The 27,150-nt window shown below is 51.1% G+C and overlaps 1 protein-coding gene across 1 annotated transcript; it reads left to right on the forward strand.

Moving 5' to 3' along the window:
- The first annotated feature begins 5,108 nt into the window (after positions 1-5,108).
- Positions 5,109-25,425, forward strand: Slc6a12 (solute carrier family 6 member 12). The gene is made up of 15 exons (XM_051155285.1): positions 5,109-5,197; positions 8,653-8,882; positions 11,540-11,674; positions 12,927-13,067; positions 13,781-13,868; positions 14,941-15,073; positions 16,837-16,971; positions 18,620-18,723; positions 19,044-19,168; positions 20,308-20,420; positions 20,807-20,944; positions 21,626-21,728; positions 23,273-23,373; positions 23,710-23,880; positions 25,107-25,425. Exons 1-15 carry the CDS (start codon positions 5,148-5,150, stop codon positions 25,248-25,250), a joined length of 1,911 nt encoding a protein of 636 aa, XP_051011242.1. The 5' UTR covers positions 5,109-5,147; the 3' UTR covers positions 25,251-25,425.
- Positions 25,426-27,150: the final 1,725 nt, after the last annotated feature.

Raw genomic sequence — 27,150 nt, forward strand, 5'->3', positions numbered from 1 at the left:
GCAAGGCCCCAGGCATGCCTTAGCGACAGGCCGGCCTCTAAGGGGGCAGGGAGGAACTCCAGTCGCTCTTGAGTGCTGTCGACCTCGACGAGACGTGCAGTTCTTCCCATCGAGCTGAGCGTTACGCCTACCCACGCCCCTGCAGATTCACCCGAGTCCTCCGGTGACTTGACTAAGTGTCCTGTGACTCTGAGCTGCTCAGCCCTCCCACCCAGGTGGTTTCTTGGCTTTTGACATGTCAGTTTTAAGGGAAAAATCTTTGCCAGTTTTCAAGTTTCTGTCTTGTGTTGGAAGAGTCTGTAGAAACCTGGGGCGGTGGTCCTCCTGTGGGTGGGTTTTGACTCTTCTCCTAGGTGACTGTTTGGATACAGGCTTGGTCACTGTCCTGCAGGTATACTGTGCTCAGACCTGGGAGTCTACACCCCTCACATCTCCATCCACCTGGCCATGTCTCTAGAGCACCTGTGACTATAATGCTGTGCTCTACTTAACACACACACACACACACACACACACACACACACACACACACACACACAGGCAGAAGCAGAATCCAACCCATTTCTTTTATTCTTTTGAGACAGAGTCTCACTGTGTAGCCTTGGCTGGCCTGGGACTTGCCTTGTAGAGCAGGTTAAGCCACTTGACTCTGCTTCCTTGCTGCTGGGATTAAAGGTGTGCGCCACCATATTTGGCTCGTGTCTATTTCCTTGATGAACAAGCAAACTGCTTTGAGAAGGAGTTATTGAGGGTGCAGAGAACCTGGGTAGGCCATTCTGAGTGTGTGCTATCTGTCCCTCTGTCCACTTGTTTGATCAAAGTTTTACAAACACGCTAAGGAAATGAGGTGGTTCGGTGGTGGTGATGCGAGCCCCACTCACAAGAGTCACAAATGGTGGCATATATGGTGTGAAAACTACTTGTTTGTGCCTCTCTGACTTGTGTCTACATCATGAACCATCTTAGTAGAAACTCCTTGAAATGTACACTAATTTTTACGATGGATGACACCATGTATCCAACCCACACAGGCTCAGATGAAGTCAGGGGCCCAGTTCTTTTTAGTCCAGTTTTGGGGACAGGCACGAGAGATAAACACTGCTGGACAGGCAGGGATGTGATGAATGAGGCGGATGTGGTCAGAGTTGGCCAACAGTATTTCATTTTTGCCTTGTTTTGAGGCAGGATCTCAGTCTTATCTCAGGTTGTCCTTGAACCCCCCCTGTATAGTTCAGGATGGCCTTGAACTCACAGAGATTCTCCTGCCCCAACTTGCCATGGTTTGAGATTATAAATACGGAATGGCCGTGCCTAACTATGGTTAGAGTTAAAAGCCATGGTACTTGGGTTTGCCTTTGGCTGAGGCAGGGGCAGAGCTGGGGTGAAGGGTGGAGGAGAACCATGTCCCTACCCGGAAGTGCAGAGAGTGGATCCTGTAGTTCTCCGGGGAAGAAAGCATGGCAGGAAGGAGAGGCCACACAGTTAGAGAGGCCCTAGTCCAACATTAGGGGAGGTGCTCCCAGAGTGCAGAGGGCAGAAGCATAGAAACTACTGGTATCCAAGAAGATGCCCATGGCATCAGGGAGAGACTTACTAAGCACTGAACCCACTAGGCTGCCTGGGGACTGCAACTGCCCAAGGCTCAGACTCAGCCATGCCACATTACCCCTGGCCATCTTTATGCGCCCCAATGCACAGTCACCAGAGCATGCTGTCCTAGCCAAGGGACGAATATGACTGTTTTCCCCTGCAGCTGTGTTCATCGCCCGTCCTCTTCCCCTTCCTCTCTTCGTCTACCTAGCCATCCATCTACCCACTACAGGCCATGGGTTTGCTCTGAAGCATCAGTGTATGAAACGCTAAGACAGCGGCAGGGAATCATGAGATGCGGCTCCTGCCGTTAGGTGCTCATGACCTAGGAACATATGAGGGTGAAGCCGAGAGGCACAGGCTCTGAGCCTGTGTGTGGTCACAAGGTGAATTGCTTCCCTTCCATTCAGCCCAGCCTCCTCCTTAGGAAAAGAGTCTTTTCATAACCATATCTCAAGGCTCCCGAGGGAGGCAACACCTTAGTCTACCCACCCTGAGCTAGGAGCTCAGAAAATAGGCTGTGTGCCAGGTACCTGTGAGTACATATGCATGGGGTCACACATGGCATGATGGCTGACAATGGTGCTTCCTGCAGAGAGATGTGTGTTCATTTCGTCTTGGTCCCAGGACAGCACTTTGCAAATGTTTGCTGAGGCGCGGTCTCTCGCTTCTTGAGCTGCGATTGGATAGCAGGATAACTGAGTAACAGGAGGGTGTTGGAGAGTGTGGCAGTTGTCATGAGCTTGATTAAGGGAGACAAAGGTCTGAGATAGCCGTGTTAAGACAGGGAAGGGTTTGGTAAAATCATACTCTACTCACTGGGCATAACGGAGAGGAAGGCAGGCTGGCAAAGGTGGGTATCTTGTTTGTCATAGACTCTGGCGTCTCCTGTGCAAGAAGCACTTGGGCAGTGGTTCTCAGCTTTTCTAATGCTGTGACCCTTTAATACACTTCATGTTGTCGTGACCCCCAACCATAAAAGTACTTTGTTGCTACTTCATAACTCTAACCTTGCTGCTGTTACGAATGGCAAAGCAAGTATCTGATATGCAGGATATCAGATACGTGACTCCCAAAGGGGTCACAACCCACACGTTGGGAACTGTTGTACTAGGGGGTCATGATGGTGGGCCCAGCATGCAGGGGCAGAGCCGACCCAGCAGGGCAGGTTGCACCATGTCAGTTGAGCATGGGAGTGAGAAGTGTGTGGGTTCTGGCAGGCCTTGACTCTTCTCCAGAGCTGGTCCCCAGCCCCACTTCTGGGTTCGTCAAGGTGAAGGCATTGATAGCGGGTCCCATTCTGGTTTTTCTTGATATGGGGAACAGAGGCCAAAGGGGACCTGACGGATAAAGAGTGGGGTGCTGATGGAAAATTACAGACTTGCCAGGCTCCCTTCACACCCTCCACTGCTAGGAAGTTCCAGCAGATAAAGGGGGAAGTCCACGTAAGGGGAGATTTCTCTTTCTCCCCACAACTTCCCCTGTCTCCTTTCCACCTCGAGCTGAAGAAGCATCTTGATCTTTCCAAAGGCCACAGACCTTTCGCAGCCATGCTGTGAACACAACCCTGCTTTGGAAAATCTTCCCATTGTTCCCCACGTGTGTTCACATTTGATAGCTGCCAGGCTGTTGCAGATGAGCCTTTGGTATGCATGGCTTTTTGCTGCACAAAATTAAGGAGTCTGGATCTCAGAACCCCTACCAGAGAGAAAACTCTCCTTAAGAACCTTCACAGCAACCCTGAAAAGCACCCACTATCCACCTTCCCAGAGGAGGGAAACTGAGGCTCGGAAGCTTCCTCAACTGAAAGACCATAATAAGAGAGGGGAGGGAAGTCAGGGTTAGATGGGCTGTGCCCTGGATCCGATTTACATTTCCCTTCCTGGGATAGATAGGCAGGTTCTGGAGCTTTCTCTAGGAAAATCCCAAGGAGAAGGCAGTGGCTGCGAAGGTCTAAGCTTTGCTGGGGAGCTGCAGAGGGCAGGTACTTGGTGGAAAACTCCAGTGTGTGATTCACCCTCCTCCCCAGGCCTCGTCACTGAGGCCAACTCCCCTCCCAAGGTCCTCAGTGTCCAGTTGGTGGCTCCCATCCCACTGCTCTGGTAAGAGGGGCTGTGTACCTTGCCTAAGAGGGAGCCAGGATTTGGGGTGGAGGTGAGGGTCAGGGATCAAGGGCCAGCAGCAGGAGGAGAGAGGTCAGGGAGGTAGGGGCTGCCTGAGGCAGCAGTTCAGCAAGGCTCTGGGGGGTTTGTCCTGGACAGTGCCCACTGGGAAGACACTAGTCAGGAGGGAGGAGGGCTGAGGGGGACAGGGAGACAGGGTCAGGAGGCTTGCCAACGGGTCTTGTAATCTGGGTTTATAGACTTTTCAGTCCTTTTGCTTGTGCTATTTTGTTCTCTCTCTCTCTCTCTCTCTCTCTCTCTCTCTCTCTCTCTCTCTCTCTCTCTCTCTCTCTCTCTCTCTCTCTCTCTCTCTCTCTCTTCTCTCTCCTCTCTCTCTCTTCTCTCTCCTTTCTCTCATCCCCTCTCTCTCTTCTTTCTCCTCTCTCTCTCTTCTCTCTTCTCTCTCTCTCTCTTTCTCTCTCTCTCTCTTTCTCTCTCTCTCTCTGTGGACCACTGGGTGGGGCTGTGGCAGGGAGGGGCAGAGAACTGAAGGTGAGGATTCCTCTTCCAGGTCTGGAGAAACTTACTCATTCAGGAGTAGGAGGAGGTCTGCCTGAGCTGAGAGACCAGGTGAGTGGGAGTGGGGCGCACGTCTGATTGTCGCACTGTCTGTAAACCCCCGAGACTGGAGAGCTGAGAGCTCACACCAGAGGCAAGACCTGGCAGAACTGTGTGTCTAGGCAAGAAGCAGGGAACTTCGGTCCACTGAGGCCACAGGAGTCTGATGTTTAGGCATGCTCCGATGCCACCACCCAGCAGAATTGCTCAGCGACAAGCCTAAGTAGTAAGAGAGTCCACAGATGAGGAACTGCTCCTGAGAGGCGGGTCATCTGCCTGCCAGGGGAGGGCGGTCGGTTCCCACAGGCAGGAAGGGTGAGCAGATGGAACTGGAACTAACGGGTCACAGGTTGGGGGCGCTTGCTTCCCAGTTAGCCAGGACCAGAGCAGGAAGCTTGAGCTCCTCTCAGAAGGGGGACACCAGCTGGGCTAGGACTGGGTCTGAGTCGGGGCTGGGGAAGATGTGGGCTGCTACTGTGGAGCCCGGCTGCCTACCAGGTGTGAAGGGCTACAAGGAGCCAGGCTTTGGGGCCGTGCACACAGGTATGTGTGTGCAAAGGGACGTGACGGAATGGCACCAGGGTGTTCAGGGGTGGGTACTGGTATGTGGGTATGGGCTGAAGTGGGGCTGGGTCTCTCCTGTGCTGGGAAAGGAGTGAAGGTATCTGAGTGGAACCCTAGCCGTATGCGAGGGCGGGCAGGCAAGATTTCTGGAGGTGCCTCCTAGAACCAGGGTGGGCTTCTGTCTAACCTGTCCAACTCCTAAGAAGAGAGCTAAGGCTGTCCTTTCTAGTCCTTTGGAGATAGAACCCAGGATCTGCTCAAGGGCACCCAAGTATGGCGAAGTCCCTCCCCTGCCCCCAGACTGCCCCAGCCTGGCAAAGCAGGTAGACAGCCTGTAGAGGGAATCTTGGCTCAGGAGGTAACAGAGCTAGCGAAGGGGACAGAGTTGTCTTTGCTGTCACTAAATCGTTCCTAGCAAACAGACTAGAGGTGGAAGGGCACTGTGGGGGATGGGGCTGTCCCTTTGGATTCGTTGTGTTTGTGTTTCGTGAGACAGGCTCTCACTATGCATCTGCCCAGGCTTGGAACTTAACCACCCCGCCTCTCTGCCGAGTTCTGGCAATCTCAGGCAAGTGTTGCCATACTGGCCCTTGTGCTTCTGCAAGCAATAAAAAGAAAAAAGAGAAAGAAAGAAAAAAAAAAAAAAAAGAAGAAGAAGAAAAGAAAAGAGGGCTCTGTGTAGCTTGTTTTTATGGCTAATGTCCTCCTGGACATTTCTTCCCCAAGTCTAAGTTGAATGACCAGTGCTGTGGTTTCAGCCCTGTCCCCCTCAGCTCACCGCGGCTCCTTAGCTCACCGCGGCCCCTTAGCTCACCACGGCCCAGGGCTTCTTTTGCATGCCTTTACTTTCATTCTGCTCTTTCAGTTTTCCAGTCTTACCTGTGACCCGTGCTCTTCTCACAAATCTTTTAAAGAGTTTTTATTTGTCTGTTTTTCTGCGTATGGATGTTTTGCCTGCACGGATGTCTGTACACTCTATGTTTGGGGCCTGAGTAGGCCAGAAAGAAACCCTCCCTGAAACTGAGGGTGTAGGCAGTTATGAGTCACCGTATGGGTGCCAGGAGTTGAACCTGGGTCCTCTGGACGGGCAGCCAGTGCTCTTAATGGCTGAGCCATCTCTTCAGCCCAATCTTTTATTTATGGAAAATTTTATGCCCGTAGCTGTTCATCATCTGAGGTTCTGTTCTTCCTTCTCATCCTTGATAAAGCTCAGTCTCAGGCCTGGACTGGGTTCTGGGTTTGCTCCCTTGACCCTGGTCTCCTCCATTTTTTCCTTCCTTCCTTCGTTTACTTCTTTTCCCACCGGGCTTCCCCCTCCATGGGATCCTCTTCATCTGGCAATGGCTGCCAGAGGTAGGGAGAGTAGAAGGGTTGTCCTCTGCCAGTTCCCTTGGAGTTCCTTGCATGTGGGGCTTGCTGTGAGCCCAGCTATCCCATGGCTTAGCAAGCAAAGGCAACCTGTTAGGGTTTTTGCTACATCTCTTCACCTTTACCCATCCACTCTGCCCTTACCCCTATTGAGAGAGAGAAAAGGGGTCATTCTCTCTTCTGGGAGACTTAAGGCTCAGAAGGAAGGTGTCATTTGCCTAAATCACAAAGCAAGACTGTTCTATTACTTGTTATCTTGGTAAATTGGTTCAGCCCTTCAAGATCCATTTAACTGGGTGTCATCCCCAAGCCCCCATGTCCTCATCTATAATGTGGGTCCAATAGTACTAGTGACCTCAGAGGCTGTTAGGATGAGATTTGATAGTGGACATTAAGAACTGTGTGTCTTTAGTCCCCTGTTGACTCAAATGTTGGTCTCTCATTGTTGTAATTAGCAAGTCTGAGTGAACTTGATTTCCTGTCCAGTGCTTTTGTGGTGGTGTTTGCAGCTCACTCATTAGCTCTTTATTTGTTTATCACTTATCATTTGAAAATGATTCAGATGTCACTCTGCAGGGTGCCAACCAGTTCAGTCTAGGTTCAGACCTCACTGACTGCTCCCTCTTGGGATGAGCACCTATGGGCTCCAGTTCTGTAGGCTGGAGCCCTCCTTCCCTGTCTCATCCTTTTCCCTTGTGTCTGAGAGGCTGGAGTCCTGAGTTTGTACCAGCTCTTCCCCTTATCCTTTTCCCACACAGAGCTTGCTCTTAGAAACCCTGAGTCTATCCCAATACCAGAACCTCACCCTGCCATGCTTTCTCATTCCTGGGACAGCCTACACCCTCCAAGTCACCTTCAAAAATTTTCCACAACCCTAGCTGGTTCCTGCCCACGCCTTTCTAACGGACTTGGGCTTGGGCTGTTGCCTGGGTTAAAAGGACCAACAAACAAACACAGAGTCTTCCTTCATAAAAAGACTCCCTTGTGTTTCCCCAGAACCCTGGAGGAGTATGGAGTGCGTGGTAGACCTGGGCATTTGATTCCCTGAGTGTCCCTGGAGGTGAGGACCAGTGGATTATGCTTCTGTGACAGTAGTCTAGGCATCTCCTTCTTGGCATTTCCCCGGGAGGAAGGCAGTAGTGGCCCCAGGATGATCAGCTGTATGGAGGGAGGGAGGGAGGAAGGGAGGGAGGGAGGGAGGAGGGAGAGAGTGAGGAGGGAGGAGGGAGAAAGGGAGGAGGAAGGAGGGAGGGGGAGGGGGGAGGGGAAAGCAAGCACGGGTTTCAGATGCAATTTACCTCCTGGAAGTTGACAAATAGACATGAGGGACAGAAAACAGAACGGACAGTGGACCATGGGAGCATGGGAAATGCTGGACATTTTAGATGGCAGGGGGATGAGACTGACAACAGCCACAAGAGGCAGCTCCTGCCAGGCTGTCCTTGTAAGAGCTAGGCACTCGGCATCCAGGGGTCATCTTGAAATGACCACCATCTAAGTGGCCTCTCCTGGCCCCAGGGTCCTCAACCTTTCTCAAGACAGACATATAAAGAAATAGCTTCCCTTGAAGGCCTACAGCTGGAGACCGGATGCCAATCCTGTCCTCAGCTGGCCTTACCTAGAGGCCCCACCTTCCCCCTCCCTCCCAATCAGAGCCCACATTGAGCCAGCTCCCATGTTTACCAGGCCTCTCCACCGATCACAGATCACAATTGCTCAGGAAAGCCCCGTGAGCCACCTCGGCCATACCTGCCCTTTAACCCTGGCACCCCTGGCAGCCTTTGAGCCCTTCTGGTCTGGAGGCCAGAGGCCAGGTTGCTGTTATTCACAGCATACTGAAGATCTGGACAGAAGGGCCAGCTCGGATGGTGGCCGGCTAAAGATCAAAAAGGATTTGAACTATAAGGTCCTCAGTGATGGGGTTTTAGTCACAGCTCTACCCCCTGGGTGGTGTTGGGCAAGTCTCTGACCCCTGAAAACCTGCTTTGTCCATTGCTTTGTCTGCCGAAGGCTTGGCAAGCAAAGATCTGCTTTCTGTTGGTTCAGCCTCATAGCTCAAAGCAGAGTGTCACTTTAGGTAGAAATGCCACCAAGAGCTTGGGAAGACAGATAATATGCGAACAGGAAGGACTGGGCTGAAAAGATCAGGGTGAAGGGAGTACAGGTTGTGTGTGTGTGAGTGTGTGAGTGTGCATGTGTGTGAGAGTGTGTATGTGTGTGAATGTGTGCATAAATGTGTGCATGTGTGTGTATGTGTACAGGTGTGTGAGTGTGTATGTGTTGGTGTGTGCGTTTCTGTGAATGTGTATGTAAGTGTATGTGCATGTGTGTGAGTGAGTGTGTTTGTGTGTTAACAGTCCCTCTTCTCTCACCAAGTATCTGCCTCTCACAGTTCTGCCTTACCTTACAGGGCCTCCTTATCCAGTATGGACAGAAAAGTTGCAGTCCATGAAGATGGGTATCCTGTGGTCTCTTGGGTCCCCGAGGAGGGAGAGATGGTGGACCAGAAAGGCAAAGACCAGATGAAGGATCGAGGCCAATGGACCAACAAGATGGAGTTTGTGCTGTCAGTGGCGGGAGAGATCATTGGGCTAGGCAACGTCTGGAGGTTTCCCTATCTCTGCTACAAGAACGGAGGTGGTGAGTTCATGTTCACGTGGTGTTGTGGGAGTGCTGTGCCCTGCCAGGTGGGCTACACCTTCCTTGGAAGTGTGGTCAACTGGACCGGGGACAGCCATGAATCCGGAAGGCTCCTGTTGGGTTCCACCTACATTTCTAGCCTCAGTGACTTCCTCCTTCTGAACTGGGGGTGACACAGTGTCCGGAACTATGTGAGATTTAGGTGAGACAGCCGGCGGCAGCACGAGGCTTGGGTTTTTAAGCCTCTGCATTACTCCCCACAGATGGTGACGGCTAGTGGGATTCACTCATTGGTTCATTCACTCACCTTTTGTGACTCCAGGCCTCCTGCAAGCCAAGGCTCAGCTCTAGATGCAAGCCAGAGCTTGGTCTGTGTGCTGCCTTCTGGGGAAGGCTGCAGGTCAAAGGCAAGAAGCCCACGTGGCACGTCATGGTGTTGAGCTGAGTGACAAAGGAAAAAGCAGGGAAAAGGTGTGGGGAGGGCCTCCTGGACATGAAGACTGTAGAAGAGAGACCCTTGTGACTGGTGTGATTCATTCTTGGGCCTGGAAGGTAGTTCTTGCAGAAGCGGCTTATTCTTACAAATATCAGAACTGCTCCAGGAAGAGGAAACATTTAGCGATAATCGTTGTTTAGAAAAGCTTTCTAAGCCCTATTTATACTTCACCTGATAAATATCTAGCAGGTATGTCCAATCCTTTGACACAGGTTTGACACTGATGGAGGCAACCTCTTGTGGATTACAAATATTTTTAGAGAACTTGCTTGTGCCTTTCCTCATCATTCCCCTGACAGCACAATCTAGCATCCGAAGGCGAAGCATGCTCAGCATGGGTGAATTTGAGGATAGGATCGACGAGACAGATATAACAGGATGCATGTTATGGTTCCAGTCATGTATCCCAAGTGAGGTGCCCAGCGTAGGCAAATTCACAGAGACAGGAAGTAGAATATCATTGGCAGGGGCTAAAGAGGTAGAGCTCATGTTTAACGCATACAGAGTTTCAGTTCGGGAAAATGAAAAAAGCTTTGGAGGTTGAGGTACAGCCTTGGAAACACTTTAGGACTATGGAATTGTACACTTATGAAAAATGCGTATACTTACATTGCTTGTACTTTAACCTGCATATACATACCAAAAAAAGAAAAGAGGAATTCCTCAGCAATTGGCCTAAGGAAATTTGTATGAAGGAACAAAATTGGAAAAGTAGGTTAGGATGTGGATGATTTTCACTATAACACAAAACTAAAAGTCCAGTGATATAATCCTAATAAACTCAAACCCTCCCTCCCGCTACTAGACTATTCTACGGGCACTGAAATGGTGTCTTGTACATATTGACACAAAGAGGTTTGCGATATGAATTTCAAAATGGTGTTTAAATAACATATAAAACATTGTAATTTTTTTTGTGTGTGTGAAGAAAAAATAGGTGTGCTTACAAGAAACCTAGAGAGAGAGAGAGAGAGAGAGAGAGAGAGAGAGAGAGAGAGAGAGAGAGAGAGAGAGAGCCTGTAATTCCAATATGTGGGTTGCTGAGGTTGGAGCATCCTAAGATCAAGGCCAGACCAACAACACAGTGAGACCTTGTCTAACAAAACCGAACAAGGCAGATTCTAAAAGAACTGGAGTAGAGTTCCGTGGTAGAGCCCTCACCCACTGTGTGTGAAGCCCTGGGTTGTCATCCTAGTGTTATCTCACCAACAAAAGATGGGAAGGAAATCAGGGAGGAAGGGAGGAAGGCAGGCAAGCAGGCAGGTAGCAGGCAGGCAGGCAGGCTTCTGGAAGGATCATATAGTGCTCTGTGTTTTCTTTCCCTTTGTGCTCCCCGATTTTCCTCCTCAGTGGGAGTGAGGACTTCAGAGGTGTTATGGTCAGGGGTGAAGCCTCAGGGTCAGGAAGCCTGATGTGGTGTGTTTGTTTCCTCATCTATACCTTAGCCCTTGTGTTCTCAGCCTGGGCTCCGATTTTCTTACCTGTAAAGGGGGATGAGATCAGTAGCTCCCTGGTGAGAAGTTGATTTATGAGAGTTCATGCTACTGAAGCTTAGCAGAGGGTCCGACATAGAAAGCACCAACAGAGCACTAAGTTGCAAAACACCAAGGCCCCTCTCCCCGTGAGGGACCTCTGGGTTGAGGCAGGACCTCAGTAGCTCTGCGGGTCCTCATAGGGCTTACTGCAGGGCAGGCCGACCACACAGGCCCTAGGGGCTGAGGAAAACCCTCTGAAAACTATTGGTGAGAAAAGATGCTTCCAAGCTGGCTTTTTTTTTTTTTTTTTTTTTTTTTTTTTTTTGGTCTGTTTGTTTCCCAAACGGACCCATCTTGATAGTTTAATAAGCATATCAAATTATACAGAACACATGTTTTTCTTTCAAAACTAATACGTGATTTGATTTGTAAAACACAGTGAGTGAATAGTTCATTTATTGGAGCTTCCATCTCAGGATTCGTTTCTTTTCCTCCAAAGACTTTGCCTGACTATTTAGGGGCTCAGGTTAGGATTTTCTTCTGGGCACTCCTGACAGCATGCCACCAGGCAGAGACAGCGTGGGTCTCGGGTGTGTGAGAAATGAAGCAGAGGAAAGAGACGTCTGAGGGGGTCCAGGGTCTGGAAGTAGCAAGCGGCTCAGACTCTGCCCTTCTTCTCTTCCCAGGAGCGTTTTTCGTCCCCTACTTCATCTTCTTCTTCAGCTGTGGCATCCCCGTGTTCTTCCTGGAGGTGGCGCTGGGCCAGTATAGCAGCCAGGGCAGTGTTACTGCTTGGAGGAAGATCTGCCCCCTCCTCCAAGGTGAGTGATACCCTGGACCAACCATCCCCATCCTGCCTCCTGCCTGTATTTGTTGTCACTGCTCTAGCTTTCCTGCTCCCAGCCTCATCCCTCTCCCATGCCCCATGCAATCAGCTTCCTGAGGCCCAATGTTTAGATACCCAGGAAGAGGGACGTGTCAAGAGACACAGTATAGAGTTATTGGTACCAAATTAGGTGTGGATATTGGGACCGGAGCCCTAACCTTCATCCAGGGAAAGTATGTCTGATGACTCTACATCATGACCCAAACAGGCTTCAAAAGACTTCATAAGCACAAGAATGCTGCTGACGGTGAGCACTAGCGTCTATGGAGCCTGCCTGTGTCAGTGTCTGTGGGAACATTTTGCATGCATTCCATTGGGGGGCTCTCATCACTCCCCTAACCTCATTCTATGGATAAAGAAAGTGGGGCCATTCGCTGAGAGTTTAACCCCCCCTGAGTCCCTCCTGGGGTCTTTTCTTCTTGCCTCTATTAGGGACAGCTCACTCTTCTCAGTAGATCTGTGGTGTGGACAAAAGTAGCTGGGGCATCTTTTTCCCAGCCTGTCTTAGTGGCTTAGCCAGTTCTCTGGGCTGCAATGGAGAGCCCAAGAGCCCTCTTGTCTTTGAGACATCCCTTATACCTCAGATGCAGAGGTTCTTTCCTCTTGCTAGCGTCTGGAGGACCACTAGGGACCAGGCTACCTGGGTCATTTGTCCAAAAAGGGACCAAATTGGGTTTGTCTGGTGAGAACTGGGTGTCCTGGCTCCTGAGAAGGTTGGTTGCCTGACCAGACACTGGAGAAAGGCAAGGCTGGCTGCAAGTTACACCTCTTGAAGCCTTAGCTGGCCGCTAATGGGGCTACAGCGCAGCAAAGCAGCTAAGGTCTCTGTGAGAATTTCCACAGCATGTTTCCACCCAGGAGGCCACGTCCTTGCCACAGCCGCAGCGGCTTCTGGTGCTCCTGCCAAGTGTGCCCTGTTCCTTCCTGTCCTGCCAGTTTCCATTTTATAGGTAATATATGATGGTAAGAGAAACGTAGGAAGTGCAGGCAGGGGAAAGAGAGATAGTGATAGGGATAGTGATAAAGACGATAAAGATAAAATATTTTCACTGCAATGGGAGGATATGTGAGATGATGAATTTATCCATCTTCCCTTAAGAAGGTGACATGACTCTCCATGTAGGAGCACATGTGACTGGCAGAGCCTGTGTGTGCTGATTTCTTTGACTCGCTCTTTGCTCCTATAGGCATTGGCATGGCATCCGTGGTCATTGAGTCTTACTTGAATATCTACTACATCGTCATCCTTGCCTGGGCCCTCTTCTACCTGTTCAGCTCCTTCACCTGGGAGCTGCCCTGGACAACCTGCACCAACTCCTGGAACACAGGTATCTGCGTGTCAGCCCTGCCATGGGGCCTTGACCATGACATTGGTCCGCGGTGGCCAGGGACAGAGCATATCACACACCTTGTCTTATAGCTGAGCTACGTGGACTGTGCTTTCAGTTCTACTGGCTGGCCCTTCCGTGTAGCTATACAGACCAGCCACTATGGGGACCAACGGGGGTGTTACACAATGACAGCGTGCCTCCGCTTAGCAGATGTTCCTGGGCACCTCTCAGGTGCCAAACACTGTCAAAACTGAGCAAAGATAGCTAGGTAGGACCCCACAGCTAGCTGGCTTGGCTGTGGTAGAAGGAGGTGAATCCACAAAGCCAGACTTCCCCTTGATGTGTGGGACAAAACAGTACAGCAAGTCTAGAAAAGCAGGAGAGGAAAGAGCCCATCTCGAGAACAGTACAGGGGGAAGTTCAGCATACGGTCTAGGTTTTTCTGTCTGTAGGATGAAAAAGCAGAGTGACACAATGGGCAGGCCAGGGGCAGGCTATCCTGGGAGGGTGGTACTGCTCTGAAGGATTTCAGCAGACTCTCTGGGAACAAGTGCAGTGGACATAGGCTCCACAGGGAGGAGGAGCCTGTCCCATTGATATCCTGCCCCCTGAGGAAACCCCTGGGCCTAGAAATGGTGGGTAGCTCTGTTCCTAGGTCATAGGGTAAGGGACCCTCATCTGATACACATCCCCAACCTTGTCCCCGACAGAGCATTGCGTGGACTTTCTGAACCACTCAACAGCCAGAGCAGTGAACCACTCTGATAACGTCACTTCACCTGTCATGGAATTCTGGGAGTAGGTCCTGGGTCTGGTTGCCCTATGCCAGGGGCCCTAAGGACAGGGAGCCTGGATGTCTGGACTGTGCAAACTTGAACTTGGTGGTGCATGCTTAAGCCTCCGTGCATGCTTTCTAGCACTGCCCATCCTTTGCCCTCTAGACCTGTATCCCTTAGGAACAAGGGAACCTTCACATTCAGCCTTGATTGCCTGCCTGTACCTTCATACTTAACCCAAGTCTTCATGTGTCGTGACACACTTGCATTTTCCCATCTGCGTCCATTCATTCTTCTGGCTGTCCTCCTACGCCATTCCCACACGTTCCCAGACCTCCGCCCGCAGCGTCACAGAAACCACCTTTACTATCTCCTGGCAGCTGGCTGTGCACATCTCTTCTAAACTGTGTTCCCTGGTATCCAGTTGGCAGCTTGACACTGGCTGGCATTTATTTGCACCACAGAGAAGTACTCACCATCCAGTCTCCTACGTGATGCAGATGGGGTGCACCCGTACCCCCACAAGCTGTGCACACTGGCTGCTTTACCCCGTGGTCTACCTGTGTCCTCACACTGACTCACCTTACACACACCCACCTGTCTGCCCGTGCCCTCTCACCTGCCCATTCCGGGTTATCTGAGCTCTCTCCCAGGCAAACACATCTCTATTCTCATCTTCTGATAGTGACACACTTCCATTCCCTCCCTTTGATCCCGTGTCATCGCTGACCTCCCTCTGCATGTGTGTGCACTGTCTGTCACTCACTCCCAGTTTCAATACCTTCACTTTCTTTATCTCTCTGTACAACAGAGAGACCTGCATGAGTTAGAAAGACACAGGTACCTGTGGGATCACAGTGATTTGGTTTGGTTTTCTAACATCTGGGGACACTCAGACCATGGGTGGGTGTGTGGCATGGCCATGGAGAGTGTGCGTGTGTGTGTGTGTGGGGGGGTGGGGGCTGGGAGCGGCAGGGGTGGAGCAGCCCTGGAGAATGTTATCTGTTGGGTCATTTCTTGAAGACTTGGTTACAGAGGCAGATTGTCCCCTTTGGTCTTTCAACTGGTTACTAATTTTTTTCCCAATCCCTTAGGAGACGGGTGTTGGGTATTACTTCGGGCATCCATGACCTGGGGTCCCTGCGCTGGGAGTTGGCCTTGTGCCTCCTGCTCGCCTGGATCATCTGCTACTTTTGCATTTGGAAGGGGGTCAAGTCCACGGGCAAGGTAAGGAGGTGTCCTGGCTCCTTGTGAATAGTTACAGTCACAGAGAGTCCCCAAGGACACTTGAAAGGGCCCCTTGGGAGAGCAGAAAGAGCAGTTTGGGAGTGTAAGAATAGGAGAGGTTGCAGGAATACAGGGATTTAGTTTAATACGAGGGGAGACACCTACCCAACAGATGTCAAAAGACCTGTTTATCTAAGCAATATTTAGAGCAAAACAAATCCATAAGAGCCCTACTTTTGGAGCTCATCAGTTTTCAAGCTGTCCGCAATATGGGGCAGTGGCGTCTCCTACTCACCTTTGTGTGTGCATCTGTGTATGTGTCTCCATTATATACAATAGGGTCTCATATCCTTAAGACACACCTGTTGTATTTAAAGGACACATGAAGAAGAGTTTCCATACAAATTAGTGGACAGACCATCTTTAGGGGTAGGTGCCAATCTGTGAGGGGGTTTAAGCCAAGAATGGGCAGCAGTGGGCTTGTTCTATAGTGAGATTTCAGACCTAGGCATGCAGGGATTTGGGCATGATGCCTCCTATTTTTCAAAGACAAGATTAGCAGGTGCTAAGCATCAGACTGGCCTTGTGCCTGGACTTATGAGCATCTTAAGGGAGGGCAGGATGATTTCAGTGTGGAGGTTGAAGGAGCATAGTCACGGGGGAGGGGGAGAGTGTGGGCCATGCCTGTGGTGGCAGGAACTTGAGGCTGCTGGTTATCACATGATGCTGACTAGGAGGCAGAGAGTTTGGGTGGGAAATAAAGCTGGGTTCTAACAGTGTCCACCCCAAAGTCTCACAACTTCCCAGCATAGCACCACTACTGGGAACCAAGTGTTTGACACGTGAGCCTGCAGGGAGCATTTCACAATCAGATGGTGCTACTCTTTTTTTCCCTGGATGGTGGTCAAAAAAGGCAAAATCAGTATAGATAAGAATGATAATCGGGTGCGGTGGTAGTGCACGCCTTTAATCCCAGCACTCGGGATACAGAGGCAGGCAGATCTCTGTGAGTTCAAGACCAGTCTGGTCTACAAAAGTGAGTCCAGGGCAGCTAAGGCTACACAAAGAAACCCTGTCTCACAAAAGAAGAAGAAGGAGGAGGAGGAGAAGGAGGAGGAGGAAGAGGAGGAGGAGGAGGAGGAGGAGGAAGATGGTGGTGGTAGTGGAGGCCAGGCAGACACCACCTGGTCAAGGCAGCATGGAGTCCCTTTTGAGTCTCTAGGACACTCAAGCCACTGCTACCACCCCAACCACGACCTGGAAAAATACAACCTGGATCACCCGCAGATTGCCAGGCAAAGCTGGCCACCTTTTTCCTGGAGAGACACCCACACTCAGGGGCTTTGGGTGTGGGGTACCCAGGATGGTGGATGGAGGGGGTCCAGGGTCTGTACTTGTGGGCTGGGAGCCCCTTCTTGTCCCTGTCTTTTCCCCACTTGCACTCCCCTCCCCCCTTCCCTGCTGATGTGTATCTCACTGGGCTGGGGAGTAGGACCCGCTGGAATGTGTAAAGGGAGGTGTGGAAAGTTTCACGCACTCGCCATCGGCTATCTGGGTGAAGCTGGAGCACTGAGCTCCTGAGGTGGATGTGGGGTGATGTGCTGTGCCTGGAGACAGGTAGAGGCATAGCAGGATGATGGGTGGAGACTCCCGCCCCTCCTCCCTGCCCTCCCCGCCCTCTCCTGCCCCCGTGCCCCCCTCCCCCCCCCCGCCCCGCGTCTGTGTACCATGCCAGGAGTGACTTTGGCCTGCTTTCCCTCCAGGTTGTTTATTTCACAGCCACGTTCCCCTACCTGATGTTGGTGATTCTCCTGATCCGGGGCATCACCCTGCCTGGAGCCTACCAGGGCATCGTCTTCTACCTGAAGCCAGACTTGCTCCGCCTCAAGGACCCCCAGGTGTGTACCACCAGGGAATCATTAACTGAGATGTGTCCTCACCAGACTCTACTGCACTTTCAAAATCTTCTATTGCTTTTCCTTTGGTTTAAGAGAAATAGCTGTATACTGAAGAAGATATGACGGAAGAAATTTGTGGAAATTGGATGAGAGTCCCTTGAAATCCTGCCACTACCACTATTAGCATTTTAGTCGCTTTCCTCCCCGCCCATAGGTGGTGTGCATGTATTAATGCAATTGAGATAATTTTATTTAGAGAAATATACTTTCATGACTTAAATTATGTTATAAGCCTTTCCATGCCATTACATTCATCTTTAAATGCCATCTCAGTGTCTGTATAATATTCCCTCCAAACAAATATCCCGAGGGCCTCTTAATAGCTAGGTTTCTGCCTGGTGCTGGGGCTAGAACAGCAGAGAAAACAGACTGTCTCCCCACCCTGCTGAACCCTGAACCCCAGCCTCAGACACTGAGGTGATACCTACTTTTAAATATACATAGTCTATCAGTTTCTGAGGGTGATTGTGACATGACAGCATACCTGCAGACTCTCAGTTCTCTCCTTAGAAAGAGTGCAGTATTTTTTTGTCTGACCCAAGCTTGTCCTACAACACACATTAAGTCATCTCTTGGTTGCTTGTAATACAATGTCAGCTGTAAATAAGTAGTTGTCCTTTTGTATCCATACAGGAGACAGTGTTAAGAAAAAAGTAACTCACGCCTATAATCCCAGCACTCAGGGAGGTAAAGTCAGGTGGAGCTCTTTGAGTTCAAGGCCAAGACAGCCAGGGCTACACAGAGAAACCCTGTCTTGAAAAACTAAAAACCAAACCAAACTCAACAAAACCAAACAAAAAAAGGAAAAGAGTCGGTTCTTGTCAGGATGGGTACATATTTTTTTTTTTTTCTGAATATCTTTCATGTGAGGGTTGGTTAACTCTCCACCCCACCCCCACCCCCAATGTGTCTCTAACCAGCCTGGGATTTAGGCAGCTAGACTGCCTGGCCAGGGAGCTCCTGGGTTCTGCACTGGGCTTATAAATGCACGCCGTCAGACCTGGCTTTTTAACCTGCTTATGGGGATTGAACTCGGCTCCTCAGGCCAGTACTACCACCCCAGTCCCAGTAGTAATTTCTTTTACTCTTTGGTAAGTATGTAGACCCAGCAGTATCACTTTATGGTTTATTTTATTGTTCACTACAGATGGGGCTGGGCGTCTCCTCATGAATGTATTGGCCATTTACAATTCCTCCTCTAGGACTTGTCTGAGCATATTTTTTTTTTTTTCTTTCACCAAGAAGTCTTGGTGGATTTCTTTATATTTTTATGAGGGAGCCCATGCACCAGGTCACAGTTCATAAGGTGCCATGTAGACACGCCGGCTGAATGCATGCCGGGGACTCATCACTTTAGCAGGCCCCGGTACAGCCTGGGTGGGAAATAGCCCACATGCACTTGATGCCAGCCTACCCATGGAACCAGGCTGGAAATGGGTCCTGCCTGTGAGAAGGTGGATGTGGAGGAAGGGACCAGTGACTGGAAGTAGGATGCAGGCATGATACTGTGCTTTAGTGAGGGGCTGCAGTCTGCTAGCCACAGCTCCAGGCCCTGCTCGCCTCTACCACTTTCTTGGGCCTCACGTAGGTGTGGATGGATGCGGGCACCCAGATCTTCTTCTCCTTTGCCATCTGCCAGGGGTGCCTCACGGCCCTGGGCAGCTACAATAAGTACCACAACAACTGCTACAGGTGAGAGCCGCTGGTGTGGCAGGGGAGGGCAACCCTGCCTCCGTGGGAGCTGAGCAGGGTTAGTGTGGACGCCTTTCCAAGACCCAGTTTCTTTCCCCTTCCTGGTCCCCTCCTCCTGTCCTGACATCTGGTGTCTGTCTGCTTTACCTGCGCCATACTGCACTCTTGCTTTCTCATTTCTTTCTTTCTTTCTGTGTTTTTCCACTTCTCTTCCTCTTCCTTCTCCTTTACCGGCTGTCTTTTGGTCTTTTCTTCTTGTCTTTTCTCTTCCCCTTTCTCTCTTCTTCCCCATCTCCATCTGACCTCACTTATCCCCACAGGGACTCCATCGCCCTCTGCTTCCTGAACAGTGCTACCAGCTTTGTGGCTGGGTTTGTCGTCTTCTCCATCCTCGGCTTCATGTCTCAAGAACAGGGAATACCCATTTCTGAAGTGGCAGAGTCAGGTAGGAGACGCTCTCCACATGCTGCTTGGGACTCCAGGAAACAGAGTCAGAGAATAGATCCATTCTGCTGAGAGAGGGAGGAGTCACAAAACCAGGGTTAAGGGCCTTTTTAGCTTGGAATGGTTGGGGGGGGGTTGTGTGGTATAAACAAAGCTTTTAGGATTGTGAGAGAGAAGAAAAGGAGAGGGGAAGAAAGCAGAAAAGGAAGGGAGGGAAGGAGCTAGGGAAGGAGGGAATGAGACGTGTGTGTGTGTGTGTGTGTGTGTGTGAGAGAGAGAGAGAGAGAGAGAGAGAGAGAGAGAGAGAGAGAGAGAGAGAGAGAGAGAGAACAGAATGGAATTGCTTGTTTTCCTTTAAAGAGCCCTATCTACATGCCTACACATAGAGGAGCACAGATACATTAGATACTCACATAGATGTTGACAGATACATCAGATACTCACATAGGTACTCACAACATACACTCATGTGAACACTCAAAAATGCTCAAGACTCACAGACATTCACAGATACAGACACACAGAAGATCATACCTACAGACACAGACACTCAGAGGCACACAGAGATCACGGAAGTCCACACCCACAGGTGCTCACAGGCACAAGCACACAGGTGTGTTTAGTCATCCCCAAGGAATCCCATGTATAAATTCACACACACACACACACACACACACACACACACACACACACACACTCAGACATTCATAAATGAACACATAAAAATCACAGAAGTCCACACTCACAGGTGCTCACAGATACACACTAATCCTCACATAAACTCAAGGCATGCACACAAACACTAGCAGATGCACGCAGATGCTAACAGACATGCATAGAATCTCGCAGACCCTACAGATGTTCATAGCTGCAGACATGTGTAGACAGACACAGCTGCATATGAGCTTTCACAGGTGATCGCAGACACTCATGTTTACAGACATAGAAGCTCACAGACACACATAGATGCTAACAGCACACAGATGCCCATGGGCACTCATAGGGACTCACAGGCATGTCAAGACACATGCAGATGTCCTCACACACTCCTGGGTACTAGGAGTGCTAAGGAGAGGAGAGGGCTCCTCTTCAGGCAGTGAGAGGGCTGGGGTCCACATAGCTGTATTGTATTCCTGGCAGGTCCTGGGCTGGCCTTCATTGCTTTCCCCAAAGCTGTGACGATGATGCCTTTGTCCCAGCTGTGGTCCTGCCTTTTCTTCATCATGCTCCTGTTTCTAGGGCTGGACAGCCAGGTATGACACCCTCGGCAGGGGTCCCTCTTTCAGCGTCTGCTCCTCTTGGTAGCACTTTTCCTCATATACCTTTCCCTGAGCATGGATCAGAGGCCTCACTATGGTTCAAGTCTTTTGCCTGGTGTTCTAATGGGTAGTCCCAGGCCTCCAGAGCCCCTGCTGTGAAAGGGCCAGCACTATACTCCCCAGATGTTCAGCCCCTCCCCATTTCCAGCCCTCCCCACTGGAATTCCTTGATCCAAAGTTGTAGCTGAGGGCAGGGCTGGCTCACCACTGCCCCACCACCGCCCCTTGGCATAGACAAATAGCATGACGCATGGCAGGGTTGTGTGGGGCAGTGCCCTGGCTGCACAGCTGTCTCATTCTACTACTGTCTTGACTCACAGTTCGTCTGTATGGAGTGCCTGGTGACGGCCTCCATGGACATGTTCCCTCAGCAGCTTCGGAAGAGTGGCCGTCGGGAGCTGCTGATCCTGGCTGTTGCCATTGTGTGCTACTTGATAGGGCTTCTTCTAGTCACTGAGGTAAGAGGACAGCGTGGGGGCTCCCTCCTTCTGCCCAGGGACTTACACCCTCCCTCTGCTCGCTCATGGTGAGGCTGAAGGTCCAGCTCACTGGAATCTAAGTGCTGGGGATGGGAGCCACACACAAATGCCCTAAACATAAAGGGGTTGGGTGACAGCAAAGTCTGCAGCTATGTTGTTGCCTTCTGTCAAATGCATGAATCTACCTGTAACACTGTTGGGCATGCATCCTACCTTTCTTCCCTCAGGTCACTTGGCCCTTAGGCAGAGTTCCCTCTGTGATATCAAGGAAGGCTGTTACTGTGCTTGGTACCTTTCCCCATTTAGCCAATCAGGCTTTCTCTTGAGTTTGGCAGGTGTTTAGGCTAAGACCCTTCCTTAGGCTTATAACATGAGAGGGCTGCCACAGCCCAAAAGGAACAGCATAAGAGGTACCAGTTCCCCCAAGAAGGAATACTAGACAATAATACACTATCACAGGCCCCCCAGAACCTCGTGGGCTCAGGAATTATTGTCTTGAGGCTGATGGTAGTTCCTGACGGCAGAACCAGGTTGAGCAGTCTCCTGGTAACTGCTACACGTTTCTCCTGAGCAAGGCAGGCCAGGGCAGCATACTTTGCGGTGGGAGCACAGGTGCGGGCCCTGCCCAGGCCTCAGCTCTCTCCTCCTCCTCCTCTGCAGGGTGGGATGTACATCTTTCAACTCTTTGACTACTATGCCTCCAGCGGCATTTGCCTGCTCTTTCTCTCCTTGTTTGAGGTGGTCTGCATCGGCTGGGTGTACGGTGAGTGGGACAGGTGGCTATGCAGCAGGAACAAGATGCCCCAGGGCTGATGAGGGCAGGCTCTGTCCAGGACGGGAGTCTCAGTCCAGCTGGCTGGCTTGATTCCTTTTTCTAGGAATGTCAGACATGCTTGGAGGCCCATGTCGCTCTTAGAGTCAAGGCAAGGACAAAACAGGCTTTCTTCATCAGTGGACTCCCAGTGAGGGGGGCAGCCTTTAGGGCCATTTGGCTTGATACCTCCCCCCATACCCACCCTCAAAATCCTTAGTTGCCTTTCCAACAGCCAAGCCGCTATGCAGGCTTTGCTGACCACTGACCACTCCACGGACAGTCCTCACGCCTTCAGAAACAGTTTTCCCCAGTGTTGCTGTTATACACTGCTTTCCTACAGGGAGGTGTCCTGACTTCAGGCGAGGGCCCCTGGGCCCCACAGCACTGAGATCACTAAGTGACAACCCCAGTGCCTCAATGTCTAAGCCACTGTCATGCTTGGCAACAGCTGGGGCAACATTGGGCAGGCCACATACCACTTCAAGCCTTATGCAGCAGAAAGGCAGGCTCAGAACAGATACTCTTTTGCCAAAGCTTGCACAGCTACTAAATGGAGATGCCATCTCCTATCCAGGTCTGTAGGCTCCTTTACAACAGGTTCGGGGACACAGCGAGAATGTCACAAGGCCCAGAGCAGAGAGAACGAGTAGACACCTCATATTAGGGTCTCAGAGGAAGCCTGGCCAGGAAGGTTCTTACTTCACAACCTTGGCCTTCCTATGGTGTCCTTTTTCGTCCTCGGAGATGGCTCTTCTTCTCACTGTAAGTGTTTGATATTTGCCCAATTTTCCAGCAACTCTTGTTTTCAAAGGCGCCAATAGACTCAATCAAAGAGGTGGACACACCGCCTGGAAATATTGGGCTTGGAACGCTGGCATTTAGAAGTCAAAGCTGTGGACCTTTAAGGGTTGGCATCCATGAGTCAGTGATCAGTGCAAATGCAGGGGCTAGAGGAGTCCCCTAGTCGTGGCCACCAGTGAATGGTTCTTCACCTCCAAGGAGACTGGCTCTGCCTGAAACAAGGGCCAGTGTGAAAGCTGACAGAAGCCAAGGCAGTCAGTGTCCTCACTAAGCACAAACCGACCAGGCAGTATGCAGTGTGGGGGAATTCCCAGGCCTGAAATTGGGGGGGGGCAGGTTACAGCTCTATTCCTGGTGCTTTTCTGGCTTTTCTCCCCTCTGCAGTGTGGGTCAGTAAGGATTTGCTGGGATTGGCTCTTGTAAGCCTGTATACTCCTATGTGGATAGGACAGACGCTATTCATCCTTAGACAGGATGGCAGAGGTTGTTCCAACAGCTTGTGGGTGGCAGCCTCTGCTGCTGCCACCGCTGCCACTGTTCTGTGGTCCAGAGGCTGGGTCTGCATCTCTTTAGCCACTGTGTTACCATTTCCAGTGCAGCCAGGCCTCGGGGAGGAGTGAGAGTTCTTCCCAAGGCCTAGGAAGTTGTCTTTACCTCTGGTTCTCATCCTTTCTCTCACTCTGCTCCCTCAGGGGCGGACCGTTTCTATGACAATGTTGAGGACATGATTGGCTACCGGCCATGGCCCTTGGTGAAGATTTCCTGGCTCTTCCTGACCCCTGGCCTTTGTCTGGTACACACCTAACTACGGCCCCTTCTCCCTCTTGTGTGAGGAAGACGCGGTGTCTGGAGGTTCTTTCCTGCCTGGGCAGGGGGCTGGTCCCTCTCTCTACCTTCTCTCCTGGGCCTCCCATCCATCTGCCTTCATTTAGTCTCTTCTGCTTTAGCCCTCCCTCAAAGCTCTACTTACTCCTGATAGGCCTCTTTCTGTCTGCCTTGAGCTCCTTAAACCCCAATGTCCGCCCCCTGCCTCAGTTCCTGCCTCAGCCCATCAGTGTGGTCGGGTGGTCCTCTGCAGGGAGGGAATCTTGGTGGCTCCTGTCTCATCCTGCCCATTCTCTCTTTCAAGGCCACCTTCATCTTCTCCTTGAGCAAGTACACACCTCTCAAGTACAACAACGTCTACACGTACCCTTCTTGGGGCTACTCCATCGGGTGGCTCTTGGCTTTCTCCTCCATGGGCTGTGTCCCACTCTTCATCATCATCACCCTCCTGCAGACCCAGGGTTCCTTCAAGAAGGTAGGTGGCTGTGGAGGTGACCCAGTGAAGAAGGCCCCGGAGGGAGGCTTAGGGCCAGGAGCATACATCAACCCCCCCATCCAGAAAGCCCTGGGACTACATGGAGCTCTTTAAGGCCTTTGAAGACCATGTCTCTGGGATCTCCGGTACATAGAATCTGACATCAGGCTGATCTCAAAGGCCAGCTAGCCAAGAGCAAACTGTTTAATGGTTAAGGGAAAACAAGCCCCAAGTGGGGCCAGACGCAGGATGGTTAAAGAACACGTGCAGAGCCTGGGTTGGGAAAGCAGCCAAGTGCACCCTGGCTCCTGGCTTCTTTGCTTGTCATAGCCCCATGTGAGGCACAGCAGATGGCCTCCCGTGTAGTCTGGGGTATGCCTTCCTGGAAGAGGCCATTGCCAATGGCCCATAAAGACATCAATTTTGTCGGTCAAAGTCAGACTGTCCAACAGTAACAGAGAGGCCATCTATTGTGGTTTAAGCAAATGGGCTTTTTGAATTCTTACATATCAGCAAGGTCAGAGATGGAGGATAGCTGGGAAACTACTTAATGGGGCATATAAAAATCGTTATTAGAAGTGTAGTAATGACAACCATAACTTACTTATCACCTGCCCTGTGCCAGGAACTGTCCCTAAAAGGTGTGTTGTTCCCCCAGTTTTACAGACGATAGGATGGAAGAATTAGGCGAGTGAACTGAAACTGTCTAGGTTGTTCTAGCTAGACCTGGAAAACCAGCCGGGCATGGTGGTGCACGCCTTTAATCCCAGCACTCGGGAGGCAGAGGCAGGTGGATTGCTGTGAGTTCGAGGCCAGCCTGGTCTACAAATCAAGAAATCAAGTCCAGGACAGCCAGGGCTACACAGAGAAACCCTGTCTTGGAAAGAGAGAGAGAGAGAGAGAGAGAGAGAGAGAGAGAGAGAGAGAGAGAGAGAGAGAGAGAGAGAGCAAAAAAGCAAAGCACCCCCCAAAAACCCCCAAACAAACAAAAAACAAACAAACAACAACAACAAAAAACCAAAACCAAAACCAAAAACACCTGGAAAACCAGGAGTTCGTACTCTTTTTTTTTTTTGAGTTCGTACTCTCAATCACCTCTCATTGTCTGGTTTCACCTCTGAGCCATCCTGCCTCTAACCATGAGCACCTGTCTTTGTTTCTGGGGCATAAGAGCGTCCTCCCACTTGCCCCAGCACCCGTTCACTCCCTGCTTCTCCCCTCCACAGCGCCTTCAAAGACTCATCACCCCGGACCCCAGTCTGCCCCAGCCAGGGCAGCACCCACCGCAGGAAGGCTCCTCTGCTCAAAACTGTTCGCCCTCTCCGGCCAAGCAGGAACTCATTGCCTGGGAGAAGGAGACGCACTTGTAGGAGGTGCCAGAGGCCAGGTGATTCTAGAGCCAGGCACCTGGTCAAGGCCACCTCCTCCCTGGGATAAACCTCTGCTTCATCCTGCTGAGACCTTCCAGGTCTCCGGACACCACTTCTGGGAGCCACTTTTCTGTTCAGCTGGAACAGCTGGTCACTTCTCAGTCCTTCCCAACTGTGCTCCGGGAAGCCATGTGCTTTGAACTCAGACCCCTGACTTTTTGGATTGAAAAAAAAAAAAAAACCCAAGAACTGGACAGGCAAAGTGATGCTTTCAAGTTCACGTGGAGCCCAAGACCTCCTTTGGACTTGTTGCTATTTGCTGAGGCTTGGGAGCCCCCAGCCTCACCCCTTCCTCGTTAACACGCCTGTATGGATCACCTGCCACTAGTTGAGTGCTTCTTCCTTGTCTCACTCCATTTTAGCTGTTTCATGGCTGGGAGGTGATGTCCACAAAGGCACCCAAGAATTGGAGACATAACTTGTTAAGTTTCCTTTTAGCCTCTATCCACCAGACTCCTCCCCCCAGCTTTCCACCTTCTCCTCCCTCCCTCCCTTCACCCCCCCCTTTCACCTTTCTCTTTTTCCTACCCATTTCCCCTCTGTTCCTTTCCCAACCATTCCTTTCCAATTGCCAAATCCTACAACACACACAGCCTGTGGAGCCTGAGGGTTTCAGGAAGGCGAGACGTCGGTGAGTTCCTGGTGGGCTTTCAGAAGAGAAAAGAGGAGAGGGACTAGGGTGCTGAGGACACTGTCCTGGCCACAGGACATCAGCCCCCTCCCCCCCTGCAAGAAAGGATGCATAGATAAACATCACCCAGAGACAGCACCCAGTGCCAGAATAACGGCCAATGGCCTGACCTGTGTGGCTTCCATTCAGAGAGTCTCCAGGCCATCCTCAGAGCCTCCCTACCTTTACCCAAGTCTGAAAGGCTTCCCCTCTTGAGACGGAGCATCTGTCGATGCTCCTCTGAGGACTTCAGCTGCCCTGGCTCCCGGCAGCCCCTTAGAAACCCTGCCATTGCAGTTGGATGCTATGGCTGAGGCCAGGCTCCTGCTGTGGGGCCAGTGTGGAGCTCTTTTCTGCCCCCTGGTGGCAGAGGAAAGCAGAACTCTTCCTTTTTTCCTTCCTTTCTTTCTTTCTTTTATTCTTTTTTCACCTTCATTTCTTTCTTGCTGGTATAGCCTAGAAAGCTCCCTTAGAAATCAGGTCAGGTGCCTCATTAGCACTCTTATCTGCCACTTGGACCACGGAAGATGAACTGTGTGGACATCCTCTCCCAAGAAGATGGCTGGCTCTTCTGTGCTCTTCCTGTCTGTGTCTTTGGCCTCTCCTTTGTCTTCACTTTCTTGAGGCCCTGTGACTCTGCTCCTCACGCTGAGGGACAGACTGCCTTTGGCTCTGCCGCTCTCTCTGCGCTCACATGTCTAGCTCCCTGGTGACTAAATCCATGTGGTTTCCTTGTTGATTTAGCTGCTCAGTGAAGTGGCAAGGGCCGCTTGGATCTGACAGGGATGAAAAGCTAGTTAGCCACCCATGGAGAGAGGTCAGGAAGGACAAATGTGCTTGGGAAACAAATACAATGGGGCGGGAGCCCTGGCTGAGGTGGCCTGGTACCTCAGGCCCAGCATCTTGACTCCAGCTCCTGTGGTAAGTGGGTTGGGTCTCCTATCTGGTCTGAGGGCCCTGCCTGTAGGTCACATAGGTGAGCATAGAATTGCCTCAGACAGACCGAATGCCAAAGCTGGAGGCCTCCATGGCCACGTCTATCTGTAGGATCAGTGTCCAGTCCCCATTGCTGTGACAAGAACACGCCAGGACCAAGACAGACGCATTGTGAGGCTTGCTCTGTCTACTTCGATCTCAGCAGAGTGAGGACAGACACTACATTAGCACCCA

This window comes from Acomys russatus, chromosome 13 (genome assembly GCF_903995435.1).
Source record: "Acomys russatus chromosome 13, mAcoRus1.1, whole genome shotgun sequence".
NCBI lineage: Eukaryota > Metazoa > Chordata > Mammalia > Rodentia > Muridae > Acomys > Acomys russatus.

Coding starts and splice junctions, on each gene's coding strand:
- Slc6a12 (XM_051155285.1), top strand. CDS start 5,148: ATGGCGAAGTCCCTCCCCTGCCCCCAGACTGCCCCAGCCTGGCAAAGC. Junction 8,883..11,539: donor CTGCTACAAGAACGGAGGTG/GTGAGTTCATGT, acceptor TTCTCTTCCCAG/GAGCGTTTTTCGTCCCCTAC. Junction 15,074..16,836: donor GGGTCAAGTCCACGGGCAAG/GTAAGGAGGTGT, acceptor CTTTCCCTCCAG/GTTGTTTATTTCACAGCCAC.